This window comes from Epinephelus lanceolatus, chromosome 5 (genome assembly GCF_041903045.1).
Source record: "Epinephelus lanceolatus isolate andai-2023 chromosome 5, ASM4190304v1, whole genome shotgun sequence".
Classification (NCBI taxonomy): domain Eukaryota; kingdom Metazoa; phylum Chordata; class Actinopteri; order Perciformes; family Serranidae; genus Epinephelus; species Epinephelus lanceolatus.
Window position 1 is genome coordinate 37,287,122 of NC_135738.1, and position 19,377 is coordinate 37,306,498.

The 19,377-nt window shown below is 40.6% G+C and overlaps 1 protein-coding gene across 4 annotated transcripts in view; it reads left to right on the top strand.

Annotated features, from left to right (window-relative positions):
* The first annotated feature begins 16,907 nt into the window (after positions 1–16,907).
* Positions 16,908–19,377, top strand: part of wt1a (WT1 transcription factor a) — a 31,598-nt gene continuing 29,128 nt past the window's right edge. The window contains exon 1 of one of the 4 annotated variants that reach the window (XM_033635988.2): positions 16,908–17,864. In XM_033635988.2, the coding sequence (XP_033491879.1) occupies positions 17,393–17,864 (472 nt within the window). In that variant the 5' untranslated portion in view covers positions 16,908–17,392. The remainder of the gene's footprint in view (positions 17,865–19,377) is intronic. The other 3 variants (XM_033635987.2, XM_033635991.2, XM_033635990.2) reach the window with 3 other exon arrangements.

Consider the following 19,377-nt stretch of genomic DNA (forward strand, 5'->3'; position numbering starts at 1 on the left):
TAGATAGTCTGACCTCAGACGCATAGTGTGGGTTGTTATGGTTGTATATTACCCACCACAACACTGCATGTTCAGCAAAGGGGTGTCAGACAGTAGTTGAACTAAATAATACTCACTCTCACCAACATTAACAGACTATGTTTATAATAATATGTAAATGGAATCTGCAGCATTGTGGGGCTAACACTACGTAAGTTGTTTGGATCTCAGTTCTCTACAGATTGTGTTTTAGTGTTTTAAACCAAAGCTAAATTTTCTATTTTGAGGCTTGACATTCTCATTCTGTTGACCAGTAATTTTTAGAAACGGCTCCAATGGCTGATTTACTGATACACAGAGGTCAGCACTTTGATTTACTCACTTCCTGTAATGCCTGTCTGTTATTTGTGTTCATGTTTTTTCCTCTCTTAATGGTTTTTCATTACTGGTGAGCATTTTCCGTTGTAGATAACTCATTTTCCTCTTTTAGCTGATTGATAACTATTCATTTATGTATCTTGAGCTCTTTTTAAAATAACTTTGAATTATGTGCAGACTAAGATTCTGTAAAACGAACGTTTCAGATGGATAGATAAAGGTCCCAAGGTTGATTACTGTCGTAACTGCAGGTCCATTTTTTTCTGAGAATACTCTTTTGATACCTAATTGATAAAATGATGGATAAACTGTTTTTGCTTTCAAATAAGTATTTGGAGGGAGGCAATAATGGAAGTTGATGGTAATCTGTTAGTTGTTGATGGATGGCATTCGGTCCAGTCCTTAATGACCTGTCAGATGGAGGGAAAAATGAGGTCAGAGGTCATCGGATTCAGATCAGCAAAGCTCCTGCCCGCTGCCACTGTGGTCATCTCTGTGTGTGTGTGTCTCTGATAAAGACGAACAGTGTTTGTTTTTTTGTGAGGTTCTTCATGTCGGAAGTGAAGTCGGGCCGTCCTGCCAAGAGCAACATGTGGAACTAGAAATAGAAGGTTGAGATTTGCAAGGGAGTCCTGATGGAAAGAAAACAGAAGATAGAGATGTTGAAAAAGCGTAGAAAAAGTAGAACAAGCTCCTACTGGGCTGCATAGTCTCTTGTTATTTTTTCTGAGCTCAATTAAAGTCTGTCGGGAACTTTTCTGCAATGAATCTGCTGAGCTCACTGAGCGTTCCAAATGTTTTCAAGTTAAAGAAAAAAAAACCCAGTAATTTCCCATCATCAAAGCTTTGTCACAGCATGAGACACAAGTGACTATAGTACCAAACCACAATGTTAAAATAATCTATTATTACACTTGATGACTGAGCCCTTACCCCACCATCATCATTCCCTGTCAGCCCATTTGTTATTAAAGTGCTGGAATGTGTCTGGTACTTCATCATGGCGGGCAGTGCTGAGCGGTCACTCTGCAGCAGGAGGCCGCATGACTAAACTATGTCCTTATCCCCCCTTAACACACACATGTTAGAACAAAAATACAGGTACGCACATGAGTCCATCCAGGGACCACAGGACGCATTAAATATATTGAGTCCACACACATGCTGTATGGGAAAGATGCTGTATGCACACACACATCCACAGAGCAGCATCGCAGAGCAGCAGCAAAGCTAAAACATGATCTGAGTGCAGGGAGGTGTTTGTCTGACAGGGCACCATGGGTGTCAAATCCAGTTCATTCCACTTCATTTTCACACAGATCTACCTATAATGACATGCTACATAAGCAGCATTGCAGTAAATGTAGTGCCAGTCTCGTTTACTTTTATTTTATTCTTGCTGCTCAGCTGATGATCTTGCACCGTCTTTAAGTGAACTATTAAAGATCATAAAGACTAAGGGCTCTTTTTTGTGTTTATGCTGCATGTGGTGACACCAGTCCAGTGGTGCACTGCAATCTTGGTGCCAAGAATGAGTGCATTCAGCATGGTCCATCAAGAGTCTTGCCAAGGTGCTCCTGACCGCCTCCCAGCAGGTTGCGGTGATTTTGGATGGGCTGACAGGCCAAGCCAGCTGTGTATGAAAAAGGGCCGCTGCATTCTCTAACTGAAGTGATGTTGCGCACTGTTAAGTCGTAATAGTTCATCCAGCATCAGGACTGTTAAACACAGAAATGTTCATGCTTATGGGCATCTACTGCAGCGCAAATCAATGAGAGTGTTGGTGACAGACACACTGAAAGTAGTTCACACAGTCCTATAAAAATCATGCATCAATTAAAACTTCTTTACACACTAATAACTCTGTGAGGACTGTTGAGTCCATAGCGACAGCAACAAGGCTCATGGGTATTTGTTTTGGGTGCTATGGCAAAATGGAAAACCAAACATTTGAAAGAGAAATTTTGGAATTGGAATTTCCACCACAAGAAGACCAGGACTGGATTTCACATTTTCTATTTCGCCTTAAAAACATGTCATTTAAATTTATTGGTGAGTCGTGGACATATTCTGGAGTAAGCAATGGCTTAACCTAAAGATTTGACTGAGTTGGCTGTAAATAGATATCAACCTGGATAAAGATGATTAAAGCAGTATCTGAACACAAAGTGAAACTACACCGGACAATAATACGTTAGAGGCTTAAACATGGCAGTTGTTTAAATTAACCAGAATAATGAAACAGCATAAATTTTGTTAAGAAAAAGTAGGGAGCAAAGGAATAGACTAGGTTTTATTGGTTTACAAGATTAAACCTTTCTTGTAGAGAAACCCCTCTTTTATGTGAGGACAAGCCAAGAATGTTGATTTTTTTTTTTCTCCTTTTTGTGAAACACTTTCAATTGACCAGCCGGTGAACCCAACAGACGCACATACGCAGTCCTTCCTGTCTGATATCTGTTTCAGTGTTCTTCTCAGTTTTCTTGCCAGCAGGGTCATCTGCACCGCTCTGACTCCCTGTTAGCTACTTTATTGTGCCGGTTGGCTGACTGACTGTGGCTCATTATGAGCAGGTGACAAGGACAAGATGAAGATGGAGGGCAATGTTAGATCACTGGAGCCTGAGAGTCAAGTAGTTAGTCTGCTATGGAAGGGTGGGAGGAAGCAGACTTTTTTTTGCTTTTTACATTACATTTTACATTGCTTTATTATTTTTACATTCATTTATACTGCATTATGTATTTATATTTCTATTACGTTCACAGGAGATATACATTGTTTTGAACATTTATAGTTTATAGTCATATATGCTGTTTATCCTAATATTGTAGTTGATTATTGTAGCTCGAGTTCTGAGATGATAAACTACTTTGCTCTGGTGCCACGTCAACATCCAGCCTGTTCATGCTCCCAACTCATCAAGTACCGCTGCTTTGTCTCTGGACCTTGGCGTCAGACTCTGACAAACAGAGGCACCGGGTGGCAGCTGTTTCTAAAGCAACAACTGTAGTATAAAGAGTGAGAAAATATGTGAAATTACCACGCATGGTAACTTCGGCTCTAAAAATCCAAGTTGGCGATGGCCAAAGTGCCAAATTCGAGGATTCAAAATGGGAGTCCAAAAATCAATAGGTGATGTCACAATGGCTGCATCCCGTATTAGAGTCTGTGGCAAGAACCAATGAGGATTAATAACAACAATGGCAAGCTCTATGGACAAGACTGCTATCAGTTGTTCTAAATCCACACTTCTTCTCAATATCGCCTGAAATCGTAGTTTGTTTAACTTCACACCACTCTGCTCTTAAAACTTAAACCAGAATGTTGGCATGGCTACATATCAATGTGGACTTTACAGTGATGTTAGATTGAGGCAGACATGTGATGTGATACCACTAGATGGCGCAAAAAAAGCATCCACAAATGAGGACACCAGGTCTAAGCTAAGTAGAAAGAAGTTTAAGGTCAAGTAAATCCAAAATGTGATGTCCTTATATGAGGACACAGGGTCTCAGGAGGACATGGCAGCTTCTGCAGTCTGAAGTACAACATCAAAACAGCCTCAGCAGGACTTTTCATCACCACCCAGCCATCAGATCTTGCTGTAGCCTTGACTGGGTTATTTTTACTGTTCACACTTTGTTGCATTTCACTGCTGTCTAGGTTCTTTTATCTTTACTATTTCTGATCATCTGTGTCTGACAACTTGCCATGACTTAGAGCTGGTTGGATTGGATTTCTTTATGTCTTTATTTATTTCGTTTTTTCATGCAGCTTTAGGGCATAGACATAAGTTATCAATGTCTATTGTATGACCTGGAGAAACTTGGGAAAGGTCAAGTGTTGGCTGAAGGGCGATCTCACTCTGTTTATTCCTCCTATTTATAACCTTTGTTTTACCAGTAGACTATCCTTATCAGACAAGAGACAATTCTGATTTTGTGTGTTTATATGAAGTATTTTTTCCATCCCAAATCCTGCACTCCCTTTGAACATGACCTTTTCAAATACCAAACGGCAGCAACATGTTTCCCCTCACTTTAGGATTGGAATGAACGTGCAAAAATGAACAAAACCTGATGCATATGAGTATGAGGTCTCCACGGACTACATTCTTGTTTGAATCGATTGATGGTATGATGATGACCAACAGAGGGCTGTAGTTAACAAAACATTTTACAAGAGACTGATGAATCACCAGTTCTTTTCAGGCTGTTTCAGCATCAGACAATTCAAGTGTCTGGTGAGTTAAATCATCTCAAGTGGGTCAAAAGTTTGAATCTATTTTCAGATGTATATTAACTCGTCTGCAGTTTCAGATTGTGTCGGTGGATTTGGCTGGATATTAAGGAGAGAGCTGTGATTTGTTGCTCCTGTATTCAACTCTGAAAATATATATATACATACTGATTTAGAAGTTCTTCCTTCAGCTGTCTGCTCAGAGGCAGAGATAGTATCTTTGAAGAATTGTCCGCAACAGCCAGAGCATAATTTACTTAACACAGCCTGCTAAAGCTGATAGCAAGCCAACATCTGTGTGTGTTTGACTGTCTCTGTATATTTCTACCTCTCCCTCTGTCCTCTCTTTCACATCTGCCTTGACAAACACATCTGTAAAGCTTGCTCATTTATACTTGGAAATCAACACTTCCACAAGGACACAGGAAATTTCTCTCATGTACATTAATACTGAGTTATTGTTGTCTTTTGTGGGAGGATACATTTGCTAAGATCATTTTCACAAGAATATGAGATATCTGAGACCTGTTGGAAAGAAAGACGTCAAAGCATAATTTACAGATGACAGATAACACATCCAAGAAATTATGTTGGGATCATTAGGGATAGTTCAAAATTTTTGGAATATGCTTATTTGCTTTTTTGACCAAAAGTGAGATGAGAAGGCTATTTTTGTGCGCTTTGAAGCCTAAATAATCAATGTTTTTATCAGGGTTGCCATTATGACAATAACACAGCCCTAATGTGTGTGAAATAATTTTGATTGCAACCAATGACAGCAGTCGACCCCTAAGCCCTGCCCCTTTATGAAGGTTCATCAAGGTGTGAGAGCCAGCATGGAGACTGCACTGTAACTAACTGCACTCCCTTAAGAAATATTAGCAATTTTTTTGAAAAAATGAAAAAGCGATTTCAGAGAGAAGTGGACAGAAGGCTCTACAATATCTGTTTAAAGGATATATCCAGGATGTCTAACCAACTCAGCAGCAAACACGGGTTAAAAAGATTCAAATAGTTAGAAGTTTAACCACTGCATTTCTAGCAATCGAGACAAGAGACAAGGAATTTAAAGGGAAACGTTGCTGATATTCAACCAGCTCTGCATCATCACAATGTGCGTAAATGAACGGTGATGGCTTCCCCTCAGTGCCGTCAGCCACTGGACCTCCGCTATCAGACCACTGCCAGGCGGACAGGTGGAGATCTCCGGGGGAAGCCTGACAACATTCACTTGCACACACTGTAATGACACACAGCTGGTTGAATATTTGCAACATTTCCCTGCTTCCTTTCATTGGTTCCTGTAGAGCAGGGTTGGGCTTTATTCAGTGTATTAATCATTAAAAAGCTAGTAGCATGTGTAAACATTCAGTAGTATCAGTAACTAACTAGCAATCAAGGTAACCCTGCACTTTTCAGGGTTTGATTTTGGTTTTGGAATTGGGAGTAAAGTATATCCCCTTCCAACCTCTCCAGGTAACGAGTATCATTAACACATTGCTGGCCAGTGCTATGCTATGATTGGCCAGTCTGCATTGGAAGGGCGGGACTTAGCATAGGATTGCCTTAAAGAGCCACCGCCTTATTAAATGAAGACCAGAGGGCAGAAGTAGCAGAGGAGTTGGGAAAGTGGACGGAGGCACTTACAGGAGACTGCTGGACTTCACTCAGAGGCTACCTTCGGGGGACAGCAGATTATTTTGACCAGCATTGGGAACTGTGGTTGCTTGATCAAAATGTTGACTGTGCCACAAGGGGAACGAACACTCTAGATGGCTGCTATATGCCATTTAAAAACAGCTAAAGACCCTCATTTGGGAAGATTTAGACTGAGTCTTTAGATAAAAAGCTTATTAGCTTATTAGCTTTAGTCACATGTTAGTCATTTTTATCCCTCATAGTTTTTAGTTTAGTTTTAGTTGAAAAAAAGTCTTAAGATTTTAGTCAACTTTTAGACATTTTTTTTGCTCAAATTGTTTTTTCCCTTTACACTAATCCACATTTTTCACTGTAATTTTTCTTAACACTATTATCACAGGGTTAGAGCTTAGATTGGGCCCAAAAAATCCAGCCCGACCCCACCCGAGCCCGCGCATGTTCTGTCCGAGCCCGTCCCTTTAACTGTAATTATGAGCCCAAGCACGTCCGGTTTAACCCGACTTTTTTTAAGGATACGAATGTGGACATTGAAGGCTGACTCTTGTCTTTCTTTCCATGGCAAGCGTCGAGGTCTCCGTCTTTTTGCTGTCATATACCAGCATCGTGCTGCACTTAGCACACCCGACAAAACTGACACACACGTTGTCATCGTTGATCACTCACATGTGCGTGGCAATTTCACATATAGAAACCCTGCTTTAATAGAACCTTCTAGGGAGTCATAAACACACGCACTGCAGCCTACACATTCAGTTTGAAGTCTGGAATTGGATTCCAGACTTCAAACTGAATGTGTGGATTATTGTGGATTATTAAGCAGCAGCCTACAATGTTTTTTCTTTATATATTTGAGTTTGTGCAGTTGTGTCTGTTGTAGCTAATTAGAGGTTGTCTAAATAGCCTACTAGTTTGCATTATTAAGTGAGACTGCAGCTGGTGGTACCACTCTCTCAACCTCTTTATCTCTTGGACGTCGTCCCATCTCCATTGACTAAGACTAAGTCCTAAGTGCTCCCTTTTATAAAATATTAGTATGGTGGCTGGTGTTTACTCAAACATCTTCAGAGAGACAGAGTCCAGTGGATTCCAGTTCACCACCTGTGTTTGCAGGGAGCGTCTCTATCCTTTGCGGGCTGTGAATTTGAGACCAACATTGACCAAAGAAAACATTATTCAGAGGTTGAAGGTCATAACAGCTGCTCTTAGTTCACTCCCAGCCATTAATTATCAGTGTCAGTGAGAAGTAATGTCTGAGAGCTTAAGAGGTCAATATCAACTTTGGGTTCTGACTCAATATGTTTACAGAAAGTTGCTTTCTCTTCTTCGTTTTTTACGTTAAATTCCAGTTTTCTGTCTGTCCCTTGAAATGGCCATGATGCATCTGTTGTCAACCTGTATCTGTGTGTGAGCAGTCCATGACCTCTGCTCATCCTCACTCTCTGTGCCTCTTATCTATGACTCATCAAACCGAGGGAGTGCTTCAACGGAAATGCGCTCTTTGAGCCAACTTTAATATGCAAAATGTCCAACCGTCGCCAAAAGTTGTTGCTGATTCCGTTTCGTAATACCGGTAGCTCATCTTTCTTCATAATCCTGCCTCCCTCTTGACACCCCGTTTTTGGACCGTTTCTAAAATTTTCCTTCGTTTTCTCTGAGAATAAAAACATAAAACAGCATGAGCATTTTCTCATCTGTTGGTGTTGTAACCCGCGGTATTCTTCTGTTGCAATATCTTCATGATATCCAAATGCTCATTTTGTAATGGTACGATAGGGGTTTGTGGTAGTGACTTTGGGTGTGTCTTTGAGAGAAGTGCATTCATCTCAAGGTCTGCTGTGTGGTAATGGCTAAGACCAACAGCAAAGCATGACGAAAGGAGGATCTTGAGGAAGCCAAAAAGCAAAGCATTAAACCAAGAGGAACTTCTATCCATTCCTCATACTACCCCTTTGTGTCTCTCTAAGTCATTTTTTTAATTCAATATGTTTACCAGCATACATGTTAAAATACAGCACTTATTTTAAGGAAGTTTGGTCTAAATATAATATTATAGATATAGTAATCTCTTTGTTGGAATATTGTTAGCCAGCTGTATCTAGAATAATAGCTCATCCTTCCTCCTTCATATCAGTAAATAGCTCAGACGGGAGGATCCAGGATTGGGACACACACACACACACACACAGTTTTTAAGTAGAGTATAGGGAGGAACCATCGGGGCCCCTCTGATCTAGATGCAACCTGCTGAAACAAAAGAGGGCTTCACACATAAAGATATTGTATTCAGTAGCCCAAAACACACAAAAGGGCACACACACACACACACACACACACACACACACACATAAAGGGTACATGCTTGCACACAAAAACCCAAGCTTATACCTGTGCATCAAAATTGGTCGATCACCATTTAATGCATGTTTTAGTGTTTAGAGTTCAGTGGACTTTAACTGATGACAATATGAAAAAATGTACATAAAACACTTCCAGTATGCCGCATAATTTCAATGGAAAGACTAGAACTGTATAATGCAGGCTATTTCCAGAAATTCATTAAAAGACATACAGTGTTTCAAAGCTGCACTGAAACATGTTTTTGCATGAACAGTGTTTGTGAAACTTGTATGACAGAGGGATTTTAAAGCATCTTATATTTAAGAAATATTTGTTTCTGTCTGTAGACTAGAGTGAGAGAGAGAAACGAAAAAGACAGACAAGAAGAGTCCTTAATTTAAAGACGCTCCGCCCCAACATGAGTCCGCTGCGTATGGAAAAACAAAATATTTCCCGGGTCACTGGGATCTCTGTGTTTCTACAGAAAGCACTGGGGCTAAGGTAGTGGAGTTTTCATTTGAAGATAATTTGTTGTTCATTCAGCAGGAATGTGTTCCATTGGCCGTGGGGGCCATCAATCTTTAAACCAGATTGGTCGACTGGTCAGATGCCTTAGTGCTCCTCTGGGACAGAATGCAGCCATGTTAATACGAAGAGTGGAAAGGTTTTGTGATTTCTTTCTTTATGTATGTGTCTGTGTTTATGGGTTCCTGAGGAAGAAACAAGAAAAGATAGAAAAAAGAAGAGGGGAAGGGGAGCGGCAGACTGACTTCTACATGTCCCTGTGGCTGTCCGTCTTGGCGCTGCTGGCTTATTTCTCAGCCTGAGTCCTATCAGAGATCACAAGGCTTATCATGATGGATCACTGTACATTTATCAGCAAAACACAGGACAGAAGACACAAACACGTCTTTGTGTTCAACAGTCATCCCCACTGAAGCTGAGAGGAGATTGTGAAGATGTTATTTGCAACACCAAATGTACCAGGTGTGCTTTAAACGGGACTGACCAGCCTTTGTCCTTGGATTGTAAAGGATACACAAAATACATACAGTGGCATCTTCAGTTTTGGATTTGGTTGATCACTCATTTTTTCAACAAGTTACTGAATAATTCTCATCATATCCAGGCTAACAGTTAATGGTAATATTAAACGTGGCTCCATTCCCAGGGCATAAGGAAGCAAGTTACACCTGTGGTTTGTGCCTGCCATGAAAGAAGAAAGAAAGTAAGACCTGTGGCAAACAAAAGTTTTGGATAGCCGACTTACTTGCTGTATTTTGCAAGATAATCTTCAAAAATGAGTGCCTCTTTTACCATTTTTGAAGCATAAATGCAATAGCCAGAAGTAAAAATGCCAACGAATGGCGTGATGACACTGTGTTGTCTCATTTAGCCACTTGTTAGCAACTGCCTTTTTTAAAGACACATAAAAGCTAAGACTAAGCTGCTAGCTAAGAAGTTATGTTTTTCTAATCCGATACTCTCATTGTGAGAACAAATTGACATGGCTGCTGAAACAAACAGTAAACAAATATCTATTTTTAAAAGACTATGCTTTTGAAAACAGTTTCAGAGTCAGAGTCAGAGTTGGTTTTTTTTGACTCTGATGAAGGCGTCGAAACATTAGTCACTAATAAATTCATCACAAGTGATCTGAGTGCTCCAGTGCTTTTCTTGTGGATTCCTCCATGGGGTTATTTTGACATTTTATCACCTTATAGTTGTTGTAGCAAACTTGTTAGCAAAGGGTTGCTTAGTTACACACTCAGCATTTAGCCTTTTAGCTCTGTTTTTGTCTCCACCTACAGCTGTGATGTGCCAATAATTCTTGTATACTGTGAGTGATAGTCAGCTGACAAACATAAAGAAAGACAAGCTTTGTTATTCAGACTGAAGGAATTTTATCAATTTAGTCATGCTAGTCAGCACAAAAGCTAAGTCCCAGAACTGCATTTACCCATTACATGTGCACATTATACATCTATTTGTATATTTTGTAGAGTAAATTGTGCAGAGAGAATAGTGTGTCAGTCATACAGGCTCACACTTCATTAAAACAACATTCATTTTATTCCCTACATGTCAGCCACTGTCTGGCTCTGAAGGAAACAACATAAGTCATATACGCAAGTAAAACAGCAAGCAGGCTCTGTGTGTGTGTGTGTGTGTGTGTGTGTGAGTGTGAGTGTGTATTTTATGCATATGTGCACACATACTCTTATTTCCAGGACCCTTGTTGATGGCTGAACAAAGTAGTCTGACACACTGATTCTTCTCCTCATGACAAGCACTTTTAACACCGCGCTCCTCCTGCCTCCCTCATCCTCTCCTCCTTACCCCCGCTCTCTCTCTGTTCCTTGCGGAGTTGAAGAGTTGAATCATGGGTCAGCAGTTCTTTGCGCAGAGAGAGACAGACTAGATTTCCAGATGGTGAAGTCACCATCTATCTCTGCTAGATACACCCAAACTCACTCGCAGCATGCGTGCGCACACACACACACACACACACACACACACACACACACAGAGTAACATTTACATAGAGTAAATGCCTGTAATTGCACAAACAAGAAACAACACACTGCTGCCATCTAACTGTACCTGAGCTGCTTTCTCTGACGTACGGAGCCAGTGTATAAAACAAATTGAGACATGTCAGTGCTGTAATTGGTTCCAGGGGAAGAGCATGATGGGAAGAAAAGCGCTGAGTGGACACTTCCGTTAAAAGGGGGAAAACCCACTTTAACTGTGATACTTTAAAGCAGTCTGTGTATGTGTGTGTGTTTGTGTATACCAGTGGCAGTTTGCCAGCATCTTTGGCCTGCTGAACATCCATTTGTCTTGAATAGGAAGCACACAGGCGCAGGAAAATACTAATGTGTCCCGAAATCAAGACATCATGTTCAAGACGGAGGACTCGTTTTAGCGAGTTTCAGTTAATAATGCAGAGGACTAAATGTTTGACAATGACACATCTGTCCCAGTGGCTTTGTAGTTTGTGCCTCCGTCTCAGTCCATTTCTTTTTCAGTGTGTTTGTTTTCCAAATGTGATAAAAATCATTTTGGGTTCTGCAGATGGTTGTTTAAAACAACTTCCCTGCAAAGTGAACGTTACTGAGAATGGTGTCTGGTACTATCTGTGCTGGACTGTATCCGTGTTTGTTGGTTGCCATGGCCACAAGACAGCTGGCAGAACCAGGAGCATCATTCAGAGAGAGATAAGCTTAAATAGGCCTACAGTTTCTGATCAGAAGCAGTGGCAGTGCTCAAGGACAACACACACACACGCACAAAGTATGTATGAGAGGAAGATACTGAAACAGGAACTGAGAGAAGGCAAAGGTCAGAAAACACACAAAACAATAATGTGGTTCTTTTCAGTTTGGCTACAAACTTTCCCAGTCCATACAGACTTCTCTAAAGCAACAACATGCTCTCTTCTCATCAGACAGAGCACTTCTTAAACCTAAGGGTTAGCCAGCTGTTTATTAATGGGTTTGGACAGTGCTAGCTTGTTGACAAGCTAATGCTACCCTGTGAAACGGACTTTAGGGGCATTTCCCTCCATCTGTTTTAGTGTGCATTTTAATTTGCGCATGAATAAACCTGAGTGGAGACGGCAAGAAATTCAAATCACATGTTTTAGGAGGAGGTGGAAAAGTATGCGTATTGATAAAATGTAAATGCAACTAAGTGCAATTGAAAACAGACTGAACAAAAAATACTAACGTATTATCATGACTCACTGTCACTGCATACTGCAACCTCTCTGCGTCTTCTCCGAATGGCTTTTAACAGCCTGTTACTGAAACTTTTCTAAAGAGAACAGAACTGTAATATTAGTTATTAAAAACTCTCTGTTTCCATTGTCCAGTGTGCTCTCTGTTATCATACATCCGTTATTTTCCTTCATTTCAGGTCTGACTGGTGCTTTTTTGATATTGTCACCTGCAGTTGCACCTGACTGGAAAATAGATGCCACCTACTGAACCAACTCCCAGTATTTGCATAACAATTGTGGATGGAAAAGCACATAAATTCACAATTCCCTCTGCTGATTCTCTGAAAATTGAGTTAAAATTTGCATGACATTTAACCCATTTCCAGCCCAGTATCCAAAGTAAGAATATTAAAAGTTGGACGATTTCTCAGTGCATCACTTATGTCCACTATCAGCTTTCAGTGGCAGTGCAGGGAGATGTGAGCCCTGTATCTACTGGTGACACAGAAAGTATGGGTGTGGAAGTCAAAGTTCACGTTCCATCATAGTCCATCAGTTCATTATCTTCACTGTAACCATGATTATTCCCTAACCTTGACCAGGCCATGGTTGACATGAGTAGATAATGTTGAAATAAATTATCTCTTTAAATGTTTGCGGTCAATGTCCTTTCTAGCATGAAAGTCAAAAACTTTGGTCTGACATGCATTAAATTTGCAGTTCATCTATTGGCCACTAGGTGATGATGTCAGCAAAACTCAGTCAAATTTTAACTGAATGTCCAGAAGTTCGGCACAAAATGCAAATTAAAGCATCTTTCCATCCACAATATAAATATTAGGAGGTGGATACATCGAGATAAACAGTTGATGTAGTCCGTCAAAGCCTGGTCTCACTCCGGAGTCCTCTGGCACTTGGATAGTGACTTGTGGCGTCAGGAACCAGCAGAAAAAGGCATCCTTTAATGTCGGCATGATACGCAGCCGTTTGCCTTTACAGTTTAATGGCACCCTGCAGCGTTAGGGGGAAACGCGGAGGGACAAGGACGAATGTTAATGCAGCAAAAGTCTGAGTGGAGCAGGCAGGAGGGGTGGTGGATGGATCCAGCAAACACAGGCTTTAACCTGAGAGAGCGGTGTTCACGTCCCGTAAGATTCTAAAGCCAAACCCTGTTCCATGTGTGTTTGCTGTTGAAGGAAAAAAAAAACGTCAATTTGCAGTGTTGTACCAACGTAGTGCATTTATTTTGAAAGAGACTGTATGTAAACGTTAAATTTCCTGTGAAAACGGAAGTGTATTTTGAAAGAAGACAATGCATGTAACAGGCAGAACTTGACAAGGTGTCCCAGAACATCAGCAAATAAATTGAAATGATAAATATGGTGCTATGTCTTCACTCGGGTGCCAGTAAACCTTAACAGAGGAAAAAAGACAGTGACATGATGTAATTAAAGTAGCACTAGTCAAACCTCAAACGGATAAGAATAATGGGGAAAACATGATGTATGTATGTTTGTTTCATGTATTAATTAAAGGAGGGTTACAGTCTCCTCATCACTTGTTTTTGACTGCTCCCATTTTTTCCCAGTGGACCTGGAGGTTTGGTGGACGTTACATTCACATGCTTCATCATGATTTATTTACTAAGTTTCAATGTGTTAGTTGCATGTTGTTTTTAGCACTGCAATAACACTTCCATCTTGGCTAAACATAAAAGCTTTTTAGCAATATTTCAACTTTTAGGCGCAAATTCAAAATGTGCCTAAAATGGCTGGATGTAAATGCACTTTAGACTGTACTGATGTCTCTCTTTGCACCAGTTTTAAAGTTAGTACATTTTACCACAAGCGTCTTGGGCCTCAAAACTAATTTCACTTCTGATGTTTGTCTTGTTTATTTAAAAAAAAATGGTTGTTTAATGAGGAGATTAAAAAACTCAAAGTAAAGTATGCTTGTGGATGTGATGGCCTTGATTGACAGGTATCTCAGCTTATCACAGACAGCCGTGGCGGCTGCCAGTTGCTCCATCTCAGCTCCACTCAGCCAACTCCTCCATTGCCCCCATTTGGATATTTTGACTGGAACTAAAAATGTCCCTGGACGTTAGAAATATTACCTCACTGTTTGTCTATCTGAGGAGCTGACTCTTCTCATGTTAACTACAGACTGCTGTGTCACAGTAACCTTCATTTAGAAACAAATGGCCTGTCAATTATATACAAAACATTTCAAAATGTACACACAGCACAGCAGTCCATCAGACAGGCTGGGTCTTGTTTGTCTGGACATTATTTATCAGGGACATTACATGTTAATTTATATCAGCGTGGTGTGAATGAAACAGGCTAAGCCAAAGAGCTCATTGTCATCTGACGTCTCTGAGCAGACTGATGTTGAAGCATCATTCATAACTCTTGTTTAATGAAGAATGTGGTGCATCATTTAACCTGTGTGATGTGGAAAAACATCTGGTGGCATTCACAGCTTGAAACAGCCAATGATAGTTTACTAAACTAAATTTAAAATTAATTTTTAGTTACTTTCAGACAGAAGAAAAAGCTCACACAGACATTCTGAATTTTGTTTATATGAAGAGAAAACCATATGGACAGTGTCGGAAGTGTTTCAGTGTGAAGATGCTTCATCATGGTTTTCCTCCTCTCTCATATTCTCCTCCTCTGTGTCTTTAGGCCATCTTAAGTTATGTCTGCAGGGTCGTGAACAAGGTCTCCAGCTTGTTTCTTGTGGGTCAGCCCTCACTGTAACATGATGGAGGTGGTACTGCAAGAAATGCTGAAGGAGGACAGCAGGAGTGCCTCAGACAAAACAAAGAAGAGCTAAAGAGTTGCTCTCTTTAATGACTGAAGTGACAGGTTAAATCAGCTTAAGAAACAAAATTATATTATTATATATGTATTTAGTAATTAAATAATGATCAGTTATTCTTATTATTTATAGAATTACCAAATTAGTTTGTCAGGCACATCATTTGATCATTAGTGGTGCAAGTTACTTATTTTAATTATAGATCTATTTATTTTTAAAACAAAACAAACCAAAAAAAAGCATTTTCATTTTTGGTATCAGTGGCTGTTATTTTTAAGGTGAACTGGTTAAATTTTTGCATTTAATTCAGCGCTTCAACACTGGTGGTAAAATATGATATTTGCATTAAATGAGCCGTTATCCTCCTTTCAACCAGGCAGCCGCAACACACACACACACAAAGAGAGAGAGAGAGAGAGAGAAAACAGACTTTTCAACGGGATTTTTTTGGACATTTATCATCGTAAGTAATAATGAATAATGACCAGAGAGCGCACGGAATTAAAGGGAAAATTGGTTTGGAGCTGTAATAGCCTAGTAATAATAATGATAATAGTAATAATAATTATAATAATAGATAATTTCGTTTATAATAATTTATAATGTTAATATATATAAATAAATGTGCTGTCAATAAAAAGAATAGGCTGTATATTTATTTAATTAACAAACAATGCCGCTTCACCGCTTCCTTTAAAATATGCCCGAGGTTTTTACAGGCCCTAATAAATCACTTTTTGTAAACGAATAATGCTCACTGGTATTTTTTAAAGGCAAATCACCAATACCAAATTTTAATCAGAAAAAATAAAAATGTAAATAAATGAAGAAAAAAGGAAGAAAAAAAAATAAGCGCAGGCCTCAAAGCCTAAATCCGCAAGATTTATCGTCACGCGGGCCGCTCACCTGCGACCGACAATTTATCTGACAATATTTTGAATCTGAGACCGTTAGCCTACCTTTTTTTCTACCCATCAAATAATACAGTTAAAATAAAATGACAATTAAACAGTCCAATGCGGCGGACAAGTTTGAGCCTGAGCACACTGCAGTTATTTTCCAGAGGGAGGCTGATGGATTTAATTTCATTGTCCTTCCCTTCACCAGTATTCCTGCGCGGGGCCTCGTGCTCACATTTGTGACTCCGTGCAGGTGAATTTCAGGGTTTACTCTTACAGGGTGGTTTCGAGACTGTCGGATTTTTTCGATTGCAAATGTCTTAAATTTGCTGATGTGATCGTTCTTCATTTAAAATGATGAGTCTGTGTTTGTGTGTGTGTGTGTGTGTGTGTGTGTGTGTGTGTGTGTGTGTGTGTGCGTGTGTGTGTGTGACCCCAAAAATCCAGCGAGGTGAAAAATATCACACACAGCAGTAAGGGGAGACTTATAGCTCTCTAACCTTTGGAAACAACAGAGCAGGTCATGTTTTTTTTTCAACAAGCTGGGAGAAATTTAATGATTTTTTTTCCATATTGCCCAAAATATCAAAATTATTTAGGGTTTTTATTTTTGTTTCAGTCACTGAGCTGAGGTCAACTGGGATTTATTTTCCTACAATTTTGTGTGTGTGTGTGTGTGTGTGTGTGTGTGCACTGTTCTGCATACAGTAAATGAATGAAGTCAGAGGGCTCCTGTCCCTCATCACCTTCTGACTCCACCTCCTACCCTCCTCAGACACACACACACACACACACACACACACACACACACACACACACATACACACAGGCTGGGAGTGTGGAGGGAAAAGAGGGCTACTCCTCCTCACTCCTCCACTCCTCTTTCTCCATTCACTGAGAAAGCTCTGAGCAGAAGCCTCTCTCCTCCTTGAATGGACTCCATCTCTCTGAGCCAAACACTCTTTTGCTGCTGCTGTGGGGGGACACAGTGAAGATCACAGCTGATCGCCGTGTTTCATTTGTTTTTGTTTTTTCTCCTTATGCTGCTGCTGCTGCCAAGAAAAGTTGACTGCTGCAACTTTGCTCTGTCGCCATGAGCTTTTGTCGGACTTAAGGAGTTTCCAGATCAGCCGTGTGGTGTCGTAAACAGCTGATGGGCAAGAGCCGAAGCAGAGAAGACTTGAAAGAGAAGAAGCTGTGAGAGAAGGACTCCATAGAGTATCAGATATTTAGAGGGTGGTGGTTGATTTGGGTTTGGGTCAGTCTGACACACAGACAGGGAGGCAGACAGGTTGACAGATCAAATTTAAAAATAGCCTACCTTTGTCCTAGTGTATTCCCCTGGACCACAATGGGTTCAGATGTACGTGACCTGAACTCCCTGCTGCCCCCGCTCCCGGCGGGCCCCAGCCCTGGATGCCCGGCCCTGCCCGTCAGCACAGCCCCTCAGTGGGCTCCCGTCCTGGACTTCCACACTGCCGCCTCCCCATACTCCTCCCTGACAGCCCCCCACACCTCCCTGGGGCCCCACTCCTTCATCAAGCAGGAGCCCAGTTGGGGGGCCACCGGCGACCCCCACCACCATGACACAGACCCTCACTGCGGCCTCAGCGCCTTCACCGTCCACTTCTCTGGGCAGTTTACGGGGACCGGGGCCTGTAGGTACGGGGCATTCGGGGCACCCCCACCTCCGCCAGCACCTCCGAGTCAACCGCCGTCTGTGACCGCCCCACACCACCACCAGCCCACCAGCAGGATGTTCAGCAACCCAACGTACTTGACCAACTGCATGGACACACAGCAGGCAGCCCGTAACCAGACAGGTAGGGCTGTGTGTGTGTGTGTGCGTTAGTCTGTCAATCACAAAGTGTAATCACTTATTTTGGAATCACTTTTCTTTCCAGAAGTTTTAAAGGAAGCTGATGAAATATGCCAGAAGTTTTGTCTCATCTGCACAGTTTCCTCCTGTTGCTCTTCTCCACACACACATCCCTTTCTAAAAGCTTCACTCTCTGAGCCACATGTGTTGACAACAACTTTTCCACAACAGGCAAATAAAATTAAATGGGAAAGCAGGATGAGTCATAATTAAATGTAACTCTATCAGTAAGTGCTGAGATGCAGCAGATTCACGTTACCCGTCTTTTCATTTGCAGAAGTTGACTCACATCAGTAGTATCATACCTGCTATGAAACATTATCTGACATCGTTAAACTGGTAGACGTTCATCCTAATTTCTCACTACATGACTGAGTCTGTGATAAACAAGGACATAACTGTTAAAACCTCATAAAGGTTGTTGAGAAATCCCATTAAGAAGCACAGGGACCGTTGTCCGGCTGTAGGGAAGTGATCCAGTTTATACACTCACAGAAAACACATGGTCCTTGTTTGTGTCCTAGACAGCAGTTTAAATCCAAGCATCACTCACAAAGAAGTCACTTTAGTGTTCAGGTATTAATGTTTCAGCCAAAGATGGGTGCTGCGTGTGAAAATGGCTCGCCATAGAGCCAGATCACAACTGACCCACTTTGTTTTAGAGTCACTGTGATGCTATTCGGGTTCATAACTCCACTTTTTCCTTGAGGTTCTTTTCAGGAATTAAAATTTGGTACGTGACACATTCGTGATTATTCACTCTTTGTCATTCATACAGTATATTTACCTTTGAAATTCATGCTTTGGCATTAAATATTCAAACAAGAGTTTTGGCAACATGGATTTGAGATATTTAATGCTCAGTATCCCAAAAGTGCACACCCACATAGATCTTTATATGAAACTCTTTTTTAATGATGGAGGGGAAAAGGTGATTCTGAACACACAGCAAGTCAAATATTTTCAAGAAACATTGTTGAAGTTGCTGAACGCCTAACAATCAGCCCCTACTAAGGCTTCGACCCTAAAAATAACATTAGTGTCACTGAGCAACAGTATCTAAAAATGTGTCTGCTCATGGAATCCAAAGTTTTCCTAATAATTCCTCTCTTCTTTAATTATATTTACCGTGACTGATAAAAAAAAAAAAAAAATACTTTGAATATATAAATAAATTGCTGAGGTGATGTATGACACATAGGGAAATGATCTGTATTTTTTCATTCCAGTTGTAATAAAAAGGAAAAAAATATACGGCCGCCGAGGCTTCGCCAAGATAATCCTAATTTGTCATTTTGGCTATTAGACTCAGGTATTTCTCACACTTTACAGTTTTCCACATTTGTATACCACAGTAGTATTTTAAGTCTAAAAATCCTTAATCCATATTTTGAAAAATATCTGCTGAAAAAAATTTGTTTCCGTGAAAAAAACAACACTCATAATATTGTTTTTAT